The sequence below is a fragment of the Stigmatopora argus genome, chromosome 13 (assembly GCF_051989625.1).
Source record: "Stigmatopora argus isolate UIUO_Sarg chromosome 13, RoL_Sarg_1.0, whole genome shotgun sequence".
Taxonomy (NCBI): Eukaryota; Metazoa; Chordata; class Actinopteri; order Syngnathiformes; family Syngnathidae; genus Stigmatopora; species Stigmatopora argus.
The window spans coordinates 11,227,303-11,240,176 of NC_135399.1; the positions used below are offsets into that span (position 1 = coordinate 11,227,303).

General features: G+C 41.2%; 2 protein-coding genes across 2 annotated transcripts; one reads left to right on the forward strand and one right to left on the reverse strand.

Moving 5' to 3' along the window:
* Nucleotides 1–94: 94 nt before the first annotated feature.
* hoxd12a (homeobox D12a) lies at nt 95–2,778 on the reverse strand. The gene is made up of 2 exons (XM_077617395.1): nt 2,194–2,778; nt 95–1,152 (listed from the first exon to the last, which is right to left on the reverse strand). The coding sequence occupies exons 1-2, from the start codon at nt 2,741–2,743 to the stop codon at nt 908–910; spliced, it is 795 nt and encodes a 264-aa protein (XP_077473521.1). The 5' UTR covers nt 2,744–2,778; the 3' UTR covers nt 95–907.
* Nucleotides 2,779–9,090: 6,312 nt separating this feature from the next.
* evx2 (even-skipped homeobox 2) lies at nt 9,091–11,144 on the forward strand. Its single transcript, XM_077617448.1, has 3 exons — nt 9,091–9,616; nt 9,755–9,996; nt 10,527–11,144. The coding sequence occupies exons 1-3, from the start codon at nt 9,106–9,108 to the stop codon at nt 11,142–11,144; spliced, it is 1,371 nt and encodes a 456-aa protein (XP_077473574.1). The 5' UTR covers nt 9,091–9,105.
* Nucleotides 11,145–12,874: the final 1,730 nt, after the last annotated feature.

The window sequence follows — 12,874 nt, forward strand, 5'->3', positions numbered from 1 at the left end:
TATTCATTTTCAAATCTACAAATATCATTGACATATACTAATTATGGATTTTCATTTAAAAAAAAGTTCACTGTTTATTTACACATTTCCTTTTGTCAGGCAATTTCGGGTTGCTTTAGAATTTCTTGAATCTTTATTGTCATGACGAATTAGCTAAAATTCTTCACCAGAATGGAAAACATTTTAGCAAGCAAATTGCTATCAATTGTTCTCGTTATTCTAGAATTATTGCTGAAGGTATTTTGGACTTCAAAATAACCAACGCGTAAGAATGATTGGCAGGATTCTCTGTGCGTGTGTGTGTATGTGTGTGTGAGTGTGTGTGTGTGTGTATGTGTGTGTGAGTGAGTGTGTGTGTGAGTGTGTGTGTGTGCGTGTGTGTGTTTAGATTCTCAATCGTAAAAACTATGGACTCGTTTTACGAAAACGTTCAAAATCGTCTTAATTTTAACTATGTCCATCCAACTGCAAAATAAACATTTTAGCAGCAATTCTGACATTGCCATCAGAATTTTTCACATCACAGAGCGTGTTTTCACGCAAAATAAACCCACCCCACCATCATTTATTTACAATAAAAGGCGTACAAACAAATGGTAAACAAGCATGCATAAGTGTACTATGGGCGTCAACGTGAACTTGAGATCACGCGAGACAATAGAGGGGGGGAAAAGCACGACGTGTGCATGGTCAAAATAGTCATTGCAGAGGCTGACGGGCCTCTGGGACGAATCTGGCTCGCCTTAAGACTCCCAACGCCAAGTACGAAATGGCTGCCGGGACGGGGATTGGAAGCATTTCACAAGTGTTTATAAATAAAAGCCACAATGCGCTGTCATCGTGGCACATCGGCTGCTTCTATCCACAACAACCCCCCACACCACCCCTGTCTCGCAACCCAGGTCAATCAGTACGGAGCGAAGACTTGCTCTCGCATCATGAGTCGCTTCTTCTTCATCCTTCGGTTCTGGAACCAGATTTTGACCTGTTGGTCGCTCAGGTCTAGTCTGTCCGATAGCTCTTTGCGTTTCTGCCTGTTGATGAACTCGTTGAGCAGGAATTCACTCTCCAGCTCAGCCAGCTGAGGCTTGGAGTAGGGCTTCCTCTTTTTTCGGTTCCTCACCTGCTGCAGGGACGAGCACCATGGACTACCTGCACCAACACACACACACATATTCAACAACCCTGAAAGACGATGATGCACATTTTCGCTACAAAAAAAACATGTAGCTAATATCATTTGAAAAATAAAAAAGCACGTTAAAGGATGCAAAATACTACAATTTGGGCTTTAAGAATAACCATGACTATTATCAACAATGTATTCAATCAAAGAGATGGAGTAGTAGTATTCCTTTTTAGTTAGAATGAAACTTTATTTGGAAAGAAATAGCAAGGTTTTAATCGAATTGAAATAGTTTGATTTAAACAATTGCAATTGATGACAATTGCACAAGGGGGGCTAAAAGGAACTTTAAAATAAAATTGAAGGGCAATTGTGGATAGCGTTTGGAAGACTTTCTATGTGAAGTGAATCAAAGAAAAGCAAAAGTAAAACATGGTGTTCAATTAAATTACGACGTGGAATATTTCTAATACCACGAAAGACTCATCAAAATGTCCCTATGATGGGATTTGAGTGTCTTCTATGATCTGCTCATCAATGAATGGTAATGACAAACATATGGTGAGTGAGAACTATAGCTGTTCCATCTATGGCAGAAAGTATTTAAACAAAGAACACGCGATGCACTAAAAGGAGATGATTTTTAGAGGCTACAATTATGATAATGCTGATTTGACATTCCTAAAAATAAGTGGTGTTTTTTTTTTAAACCTACGTTTGACTATTGCTTCGCTATAAAGCGCTTGCAAAACTGCCTTTAAAAAATCCATTGATCCGTGTGAAATAAAGGGAACAAAGGACTTTAGGGTCGCCCACATCAATATCTTTACGTCTATATCTGCCGTCCGTGACCTTGAAAGGTCTTTAAAAGAGCTTGAATTTGATCTTGAAAAGGGTGTCCGTGTACTGAAAGTGCAGCCCCATCGCATCTGAGTCACCGGATGTAGGAAAGCGGTCATAAAAGGTTGTAAATAGAGCGAATTGCGGGCGCTATTTCCAAAAGAGCGAACAATAATAATCCAAAAATAAAAGGGAGGGGTGATGGTGTAGGTGGTCGGCTACTTGACCTTCAGCGAAACAGGCGAGAGTAGACGGCGGCCGAACTGTCTCGAGATGCTTGCTGTTGACGTGCAGTCGTCGCGCGCACTCTGGATCCAGATGTCCGGGGGCCGAACCGAGCCCGTCTGGGAAGCCCCGCGGACCCCCGACCTGGCCTTGCAGCTCCTCGGCGGCGGCGTATAGCTCGTGAGCGGCGGCGATGGTGGCGAGGCTCGCCTGCGGCGGCGCCTTGTCCTCCCGCCGGGGGGACTTGGCCGCCTCGGCCGGCTCGGCGGCCGAGTTGGAGCGGAAGCTCGGGCAGAAACCCCCGAAGGCACGGCTCTGCTGGGCGGGCGGCGCCGAGGTGGACGAGGGCCACGGGAGCGAGCACAGCTCGGCCCTCCTGTTGTAAGGGAGGTGGTGGTGATGGTGGTGGTGGTGGTGCAGCGGGGCCATGTGAGCACCGCCGTTGCCACCCCGCAAGTTGGACAAGTAGAGCGTCTCAGGGGTCGGCGCCAGATTCAAGAGGGGTCCCACGTAGCCCGGCGGGCTCAGAGGGTTCCGTTCGCACATTGCCATGGAGCTCGCCGCGCGCACGCTGCCCCGGGAGCTCCTTAAGCAACTTCTCAAGACGGACGGCTAGCTAATTGGTGATTTGTCAACGGCCGCTCACGTGATATGCAAAGTGCGCACGGCGGACCCACCCTGCGTACCCGCGTGCGTGCGTGCGCGCGTGCGTGCGTGCCTGGGCTCCAAAATAGTGCTCGACCTGTGGGCCGCCGCCGCCGTGATGTTCACACTCTATGTGTGTGTGTATATGAATATGCGTGTGTGAGTGTGTGTGTGTGTGCATAGTGTGTGTGCATGGTGTGTGCGTGTGTGCGTGTGTATTCATCTCTTTTAACCTTTCGTCTGATTTATAAGCATAAAAGAACCGTAAAGCCGCCATGACAGGAGCAAGGGCTTTTGCTGCGTGCACATGCAGATGGAGAGCACAAGGCATTCTTGTTGGGTCAACCCCCCCACCCCCAAATAAAGAAAATACTCAAAGTCGTCATACCACGACCAAAACAACACATTTCTTCACACTTTTATTTTTCCACCACATATTAATAGTACACTAATTGCATTGCAGTATATGAGATTGTTCAGAAATGTATCAATCTGAGTGGTTTTTGCTTTAACATGTCAAATGTTTTCTTCCAACTTAGGTGGAAAAACTTCACACCCCCCACAATTTTTCCTATATAGAGACTTCTTAAAATCACATACTTTCTGATTCGTCATGTAAAAATTGGATCCATCTACGATTTCAGCTCTTAACATGTCAAATGTTCCACGTTTTTACCTTGTGTGAAAAAAACACACCCTCATAATTTCCCTGTAGAAACCACTTAAGTGGACAACTTTCTGACTCGTTTTTGTGAAAACTGGATCAACATATGTTTCAGTATCTATTAAGAGGAAATATTATTCATTCTGGGGGAACGAGTAATCTACAAATCTTAATGAAGCCAAATCCAATTGCTATATGAATAAAAATACGTCTTTAAACAAAATGTTCACGTTAAAAGGACGCCCTGCACCCAAATTTCGTAGGTATTGAGCCTCCAATTTTCGTTTTCTGTTACGTGCATGTGTGAAGCGTTTTGTCTGGCAGACATTTGAAATATTAAAGTAAAAAGGCAATAATACAAATTCTGATTTGAAAATGTGTCATTCATGTTAATAATAACGGCAAATGTTCCCAAAAATACACACGTCTTGAGCACGTAATGTGTGCACATCTAAAGTCAAGGTTAAAAAGAATAGCATTTGTTGTCCAAAAGCCTGAATCGATGTGTGTGTTGCATATGAAACGATGACTTTGATATTTTTTAACCTGAACGAAAATAAAACACAGTGCTTAAAAAATGTTAATAACGCCCAAATCATTTTACAGCACTTTTCTTATCATTGCAATATAACAACATATACATGAGACTATGAATAGATTTCAGTCTAAATACAGTTTCATTTAGGCACAAAAACATGCAAGCACTATACTATATAATACGTTCAATAGATTAAAAATAAAATTCACAATATAAAACAGAACCTCCATGAAAAATACTTATCCAAAACGCTGGAGCAATTCAAATATTTTGGGAATGTCATCAATTTTGTTGTGTCCATTTTGTTTGCACCATCTCGTCACTCAACCTATATTATCTTTATTCATTTTATTTTTTGTTAGCTTCAACAATGAAGCCATTCTGCACAAATTCTACACTTTCGGCCTTGAGACGGCCACACACCTTTTAAATGACGCCCAACAGAATAAAATAAATGGAACAATAGGTTCATTTGTTTTATTTTTGTGTTGGCAAACACTGGATCAAGTCAAGGAAATGTGCATAAATTCAAAATCAAACCAGAATATAGAAAACAAGAGGTGCAGGACAAGCAATTGTTATGCTCACGTAAATAGGATGATCGTCTCAAGTTATCATTATTAATATCAATATTCGTGTTTTGGAAGCAAATTTGCTTTCGGTGCAAAGTTAAAAACTTAGCGTGCTTCATCCAACATCCTGGTTAAAGCCATAAAAGTCTTTATAGGTCCAAGAAAGACGGAAAAAAAGGTTAATCAGAAAAACAGATGCACACGTTGTTTTTCTTTGAAACTAATGCCAAATCAATGATCATCTCGCCATTTCAGTTTAAGCAAGCATATGATGAAAATTGCAATTTGGAAAAAAGGGGTGCGGGGGCTTCTCACAAAGGAATTTTAAGCCACAGATGTGGATTTTCCAGGCACTTTACCCTCGTTCACTTGCCTTGTTGTGTATTTGTACTGCTTTTTTCCTCTTTTTTGAAATGAACGTGTCAACTTGGTATTCGTCTGCAAGTAAAATGGGTGAAAAAGTGTTGGTGTTGTTTACTGCTCTTTGTGTGGGGGTGCTTGACTGTTTCCTATCCGCCGCACTATTGTCCTTGGTAATAAACTTGCTTGCCTGTGCTGCATGCATGCTGCTTCTCTCGTTCAAGTTCTCTGCTGCTCTGCACGTCTGTCTGCAGCACACACACACACAATGCATACACACACATATACACACTACACACACACTGCACACAGACTTCACAAATGCATGATAAGTTTAGAGTGAATTTCTGTTTCTTATCAATAAAAGAAATTCAATGACTCACTTTTTGTGTCATAACAATTTAATGGGACTGCTTTCTAAGGGTTTACAGACACTTTTTACAGACTTGGGTGTGTAGCAGTTGGGTGGGGGGCGTAAGGGTTTAAAACAACAACAAGTTGAATCGTGTTTAAAGGGTTAACCTTACGAGGTTTAACTGAGTTAAATGTGCTTTTGGATTTGGAAGCCAAACAAACGTTTTGTCGTCGTTGTCACGTTTGGTTTCCAAAGGGAGGAAATGACAGATTTGGGGTTATTAATTTCGAGTTGAACAACAAATTCAACTAAATTACCTTTTTTTCATTCAGTGCAGATTACGTGAACCAACAAATAAACACATTTACTAGAAAGCTGGTAATATTTATGTTGCTAGAGTAAAAAAATAGACTCTAATACGCAAAAAACGTCAGTGTTATTAGAGTCAGGATTTTGAGGACTGGATGGAATGTTTTTTTAAATTATTTTTTTCATTTATTTTGGTTCCAGAACGAAGGCAAGTGCTGTTCAAGTTGTTACGGTAATATTAATCTTTTCTTGTATGACTAGCCTTTCTGAAAAGCATGTGTAAAAGGTGCAATCGCGTTTGCTCGTTTCGGCCTGTTTTGTGAAGTTGAAATAATGATAAATTCAAGAACCATAATATCACTAATTTCTTTTCGTTCCTTTTTTAGTTCTTAAATTAGTTCTAATCTCAAAGGCCAAATGAATTATTTTAAACCCAAGGCTCAAAAGAAGTACAATTATTGTTAAGGTGTTAATAAAATACTGCAAGGCTCATACCATTTACCATTCCTTTAAAAATAATACAGCACTAATTATTTACCTTATGTATCTTATACCTTTATTTATATGTTATTATTAAAATGGTTCGTTTGTATTTTGGATTTTAAATCCATTAACCATTTGGTTCTTATTTAGCCTTCTAAATTAAATGAAGATGAATTCTTTCTAAATAAAGAACATTTGTTGTTGTTGCATATATACAATGCAAAATACATTTTCGAAACCAATACAGCTGCAACGTATGAGTACCATGAATGAGTGTGGTGACCAACAAATGAGTGCATCACGATAGATGGTTACATTTTAAAATGAAACACACACCAAAACATTTCTAACGAACCTTCAAAACAATATAATGAACACTGAATATAACAAGGAGAACACAGCAGAGACGATTCAACAATTGCATGTTTTTAAATGATGAAATGGGAGGAAAAAAGCATGGCAAGTCTATGCAATTTCTTGCCATTTCCCTTTAAATCTGAGTCCTGTAACATTGACGATTTACAATATTGTAGTGTCCACCTGTGCCACTGCATTGCAAGAATGCAGAGGAGGAAGCCGACTGTGGCCCAGTTAAAACAATTACTAATTGGCTCCTAAACTGACCTGTCAGCAACTCGAATAGAAGCAAAGGGCAGCCTTTAATTCTCCCACTGCCGATCATTTGTATTCCGCAAAGTACAGTGTCATCCGCGAGGAACCACTGCGCATATTAATAACACTTTAGCACCCCCCCAAGCCCATTCCATTAAAAAGTGCTACTGATTCACACTTTTAGTAGTCAATCAAGAAGAAAGCTGGAGCTGGATAATGACCAATGCTCACCATTATTGCCAAGTGTGTACAATACCTATGAAGCTATTCATCCATCATTCCCATTAGAACTCATTCCTGGTGCATTTGCAACCACCAGTTAAGCATGCTTGAACCCTTAATGGGGAAAACAACTAGAACTGGGTTCCAGTTGGGTGTACTAATTGTAACGTGGGACCATTTGTTGAAACCATTAAGGGTGCTGTTTCTTTTAATGTGATGGCTGTGGACTGTAGAAGCAGAAAACCTCCACGAGATGGTAGTCTAATGCAAGAAAATGTGACCACAGACGCCATGCTATCATAAACAATGTCATGTTTGAATTGGACGGATGTCATGTGGTTAGTTAGTATAGGAGTAAGAATAAAGTGGGGATTTTGAGACTTTTCTGCTATTTATTGATGGTGGTAGATGTCAAAACCATTCAAACCAGGGTTTTCACCTTGTATGAAAAAAAATCAAAGCAGATGAGTTAGATGAGCTGAAAGCAGTCACAATGTGGACACAGACGCCACAGAGGTACAAGTTTAAAGCCCTCCAACTTGCAACCCAAATGTCAGCCAGAATGGTGAGGTCATCTGGTATTTGCAACTCTCCAAATATGCGCTAGGTGACGCTGAGTCCACAGATATCCAGCTCGTCAACGTTAATGGATGTGACTCAGTGCCACTGTTGTGAATTTTTAGGGGTGTCGAAGTCGAGTTAGACTGCTAAAATAGGCTAATGACCTGGTAGGATGTTTTTTTGTAATTTTTTGTCAGAATTTGCCCAAATCCATTTTGGAGCATCTTAATTGCAAATAATCTCTTGTATTTATATATACTGCACCTGAATTTTACATCTCTCGAATCTTCAATCAGCTACCCGATGGTGAAGTGGTTCTTCTACCTGATTTTGGTCTGGTTAGTCTGGGTTCGAATCCTACTCGGTGGCTGTGTGATTGGTTGTCTGTCTTTCTGTGTGCCCTATAACTGACTGGCGACCAGTCTAGGGTGTAGTTTGCATTTTGCCCGAAGACAGTTGGGCAATTTCCAACACAACACGAACTAACCGTTTTCCAATAAAACAATGGGATTTATTGGAAGAAGAAAAAAACTAAAATGCTGGCCACCACAGCAAAGAAACTAAATGGATGAATAGGCTACCTTTCCTACATCACTTATTGTAACTAATGCTGGCTGACTGGTAAATTGTGAAATGGAATTAAAATGGTGTTTTGTGCTTTCTTGGGTTTGTTTTACAAATAAAACAGGTGCCAAAACCCCAATGTGTCAGAGGAAAAACTGCAGTCAGAGATAAAATAAAGAAAATCGTGTACCCCTATGTTAGATGACCAATGAGCAGTCAGGGGAGTTTACATGCACTGTATGATAAAACCCGTAGAGGGCGCCAAATGACGTGTTCTAATGATAACTTCACGGTCCTATGGTGAAACAAGAGCCCAAGGATGCACGTATTCCAAATATACTACCAGACTGTTAAAAATATTCCAAATATTTAAATGTTTTTTAAAGATACATGAGTGAAAAATAACAATTTCTAAACATATAAGATCCGTCAAAAGGGTGTAGCAGTATAGAACTTAAAAAAAGGAAATGAGTGCTATAAATGTGATGCAAGATCATTGGCCCTCTCCAAAAATCAAGTCAAAATGGAAGCAATAAAATGTGAGGAAGAGGAGGGGAGGGCCAAGTGGGCTGCGAGGGGAGGAAACAATGGAGAATCAAAGCATAATAATATTCCTAAATGAAGAGGGAAATGTTGCAGAGCTCATTTGACGAATCCGACTGTCAACGTGAGGCAGCAGGCAACCAAGAGGCCAAAGAGCTGGCGAGGGGCGCCCCCCACTCACTCACTCGCTCCTCTTCTCTCCTCTCCTCTCCTCTCCTCTCCACTTGGATATTATTCGTCTGACCGAAGGCCGGCTCCATCATCAACTGACAACCCTCTCCTATTTATTTGCTTATAAACCTGTTACAATAAATGATCATTGGAGCCGCGTCTGGCCGCAGAAAGCTCTTTTCGGGGGGGATGAATGACACATTGCCGGCGTGCAAGCGAGGATGCGAGGCACATTTTGAGCGCTCTCTCCTCCATTTCTTCCATTTATTGCGTCTTGCTTATAAAAAGCTTTAGAGACATTGCAGAGACACTTGCATGCGGATTGAGCTCCCGCATCCAGTCAGTGCTGTGCAGGAGCACTTTTCTTTTTCTTCTTCTTCTTATATCACATCCTCCTGCCCCTCCTTTTCTCCATCCTTGCACGCCTCGATGATGGAGAGGATAAGAAAGGAGATGATTCTGATGGAGAGGGGGCTGCACAGTCCGGTGGCCGCCAAGAGGCTGGCGGATTCGGCCGGGAATTCCGTTCTGGAGGCCCTGGAGAACTCCCAGCACGGGGGAGGGCGCCTGAGTCCGAGGATCACTTCGGCTTCCCTGCATGGGAGCCTGGCGGACATGCCGAGTAAAGGCAAGTTCGAGATCGACAGTCTCTTCGGGTCACACCAGGGCAGCGACCATAGCCCCCCGGCGGACATTTCGTCGTCGGAGAGCCGGAAGAAGATGAGCCTCTACTCGGAAGTTTCCCAGGAATCGGACATCAACAGTGATGTGGAAGTGGGATGCCCTGCGCATCGCTCCCCAAGCCAGCACAAGGAAAACAACAAAGGTATATCCTAATAATACTAAGAAAAAAAATACTATTATGGAAATTCCTTTAAAAACAAAACAAAAAATCTGAGCTCGTAAGAGAGGCCCTGGTTTTATATTTGATTCACTACAAGTGCTGCATTTTCCTCATTTCTAGGTTATTCCGATTCTGGCTCATCCAATACAAGTTCGAGCTCCCTGTCAGGTATGAACGGAAACTCTACGGGGATGTCCAATAACAACAACTCCAATGCGGATCAAGTGAGGAGGTACCGCACTGCCTTCACCAGGGAGCAAATCGGCCGGCTGGAGAAGGAGTTTTACCGGGAAAATTACGTCTCTCGACCGAGAAGATGTGAATTGGCTGCTGCTTTAAATCTGCCTGAAACTACCATAAAGGTAAGCAAAATGACGAATATGGAGAAACTGTTGCATTTTTCCTTCCTCAGATTACTTTGTTACTCACCTGATGAATTTTGAAATTATTTTTGTCTATTAGTAAATTCAAAAGGATATTTCAAACAATCCAGCTCTCAGACTATTCTTTTTTTGCCCCAAATATTTTAATCGATTACATTAAAAGTAACGGTTTCTTTCTATTTTTTTGCAATAATTCAAGAAATGCATGTAAAAGAAAACAATGCACGAATTTGACCCTATTTAACCAGTTTAAAAATATTTCTCCAGCAGGCATCATGAATATCATATAGTTTTTTTCTTGAATGCACACATAATAATTTTCTACTCGTGCAATATTTTCTTCATTTTCAACATATACACTCAGTGTTATCTACAAATGAACGTGTCGAAACATTGATTTACTATTTTATGTCGTTCTTGCTTCAACGTGCAGTCTAATTTTTTTAAAGTATATTGATATATTAATTATTATATTATTGACGGTGGTGCTATTGGTCTCCTGGTTGCAGGTCTGGTTCCAAAACAGGCGTATGAAAGACAAGAGACAGAGGCTAGCCATGTCGTGGCCCCACCCGGCGGACCCGAGCTTCTATACCTACATGATGACCCATGCGGCGGCCACGGGTAGCCTCCCGTACCCGTTCCACTCCCACATGCCGCTGCACTACTACCCACACGTGGGCGTGACGGCAGCCGCGGCTGCCGCCGCCGCCTCGGGGGCCGCATCGTCGCCTTTCGCCACCTCCATCCGTCCCCTCGACACTTTCCGAGCCCTCTCGCATCCTTACTCCCGGCCGGAGCTCCTGTGCAGCTTCCGCCACCCGGGACTCTATCAGTCGCCGGCGGGGCTCAACAGCTCGGCGGCGGCGTCGGCTGCCGCAGCGGCAGCGGCTGCGGCGGCGGCGGCGGTGGGGTCGCCGTCGTCCGGGGCGCCCTGCTCCTGTCTCAGCTGCCACAGCAGCCAGGCGGCCGGCGCCTTGGGCTCCAGGGCCGCCGGTGCCGACTTCGCCTGCACGGCCTCGGGACAGAGGTCCGAGAGTGGATTTTTGCCCTACTCGGCAGCCGTGCTCAGCAAAACGTCCGTGCCGTCGCCGGACCAACGCGAGGAGACGTCACTCAACAGATAACTGTTAAAAAAAATTCCTTAGTGGAACCCCTCGACTTTTCGCCATTATTAACAAGAGCCTATCTGAATTATGTTTATTCCCTCTTTGTTAAAAAAATGATTGGAACTCGGCAAAAATTACACCACTGTTGAGGATTCATTTTTCTAAAAATACTAAATGCTTCTCCAATAATTTCTTACTCTCCAAATCAACGTGCTGTTTTGTAGGATTTTCATTTTTAAACACAGCCTTAAAGCACCCACATACACATCGTGTTCGTGGACCACAATTATTATTGCATTTCAATAATTCTCCACTATAATGTGTAATTTATTTTGAAATTCCCAAATTGTCTATGTTTTAAAAAAACATTTTTCTAAGCACCAATGTAAACTAGCAGTTAAAAAACATCTGTGGCTCATCTCATAAATTACAAACATTTCAGAATAGACTGTCTGAACAATTCATAAAATATTCAATATTTTTAAATTAATGATAAAACTACAAACATCCACATGCAGACTCAATTTATACTTAATTTTCATTTTGGGAAAGTCTGACTGATTGAAGCTGGAAGTCGTAAGAATAGTTCTATTGGATTAAGCACAGCCATATTCCATTGGTAGACATTTCTAACCATCACAACAACAACAAATATCTGACGTGTCATATTGTAGTCAATTTTATTATTTGAAGCAGAGCCTTTCAATCACACTCAAATTGTGTCTGCATCTAAAAAAAATCTACTTTTAAGAAGCCAATTTTATACAAGTCAATGTTAATTTTTATTTTTTTATCTAAAGGGTTACATGTTATTCCATGTAAACTAACATGATTGTTTAGCCTCAATCATTATGAACATTTTTTGAAATCCTGAAATTCTCAAACTTCTGTTTATATTACCTTCCAGTATGGTTATTATTATTTTTAAATGATAACCTAAAAAAAACACATGTCTACAAGCCTCAATCAACATTGACACATTTGTAGAATTTGGCCTATTTTTTAGGTAGATCCTTTTGGCCTAATTATGTATTATTAATATTTAGCTTAAAATAACCTTTTAAGCTATTATGATTGTTGACCTTTTTGTATTTAAATAATTCTAAATATGTCACCTATTGTGAAAGACCTATTTTCCATTTTAATTTATTTCCCCCATGCAATTCTCCAAATTGCAGCAACTGTGAATTACCTTCAATTTTTAAATTTTAGCTCATATTATAATTTAAAATGTAAAAAAACACGACCACTTTTCATCCTTTTGATTCTCCTATATTTTTGCACATTGAAAATTGCCACAACTGTGAATCACTTTGTGTACAATAACCTTCAATTCTCCATCCTATTCTTTTTAAGCTCACCATTTGCCTCCGATTCCCAATTTCAACCCAATTTCTGCATTTAGTCTGACGTAAACCCCATTTAGCTATGCTAAAAACAGTTCATATTTTGTACAACGGTTCAAATTTTAGCTCTATCTATTTCCCAAAACGTCTATTTAAAGAAACAATAATAATAAAAAAAGAAGCAAAAACCATCCGAAATGTTTGGCTGCTGCAGCAGACAGCATGCGTACTCTGTGGGGACCCTTCTAATCAGCTCGTAGGCTTGCATCATTTTGCATCACCTCTTTCTTGTCAATTCCTCTCTTAATAATGCGAGCATGATGACAAAAATTGCCAATCATGCACCCTCGATGCAGCTCCTTCTGAATAGGCGTCTGCGAGGCAACTGGCTCGTTTTGAGAC

Coding starts and splice junctions, on each gene's coding strand:
- hoxd12a (XM_077617395.1), bottom strand. CDS start 2,743: ATGGCAATGTGCGAACGGAACCCTCTGAGCCCGCCGGGCTACGTGGGA. Junction 1,153..2,193: donor TCTCGCCTGTTTCGCTGAAG/GTCAAGTAGCCG, acceptor GTGTTGGTGCAG/GTAGTCCATGGTGCTCGTCC.
- evx2 (XM_077617448.1), top strand. CDS start 9,106: ATGCGGATTGAGCTCCCGCATCCAGTCAGTGCTGTGCAGGAGCACTTT. Junction 9,617..9,754: donor GCACAAGGAAAACAACAAAG/GTATATCCTAAT, acceptor CCTCATTTCTAG/GTTATTCCGATTCTGGCTCA. Junction 9,997..10,526: donor TGCCTGAAACTACCATAAAG/GTAAGCAAAATG, acceptor TCCTGGTTGCAG/GTCTGGTTCCAAAACAGGCG.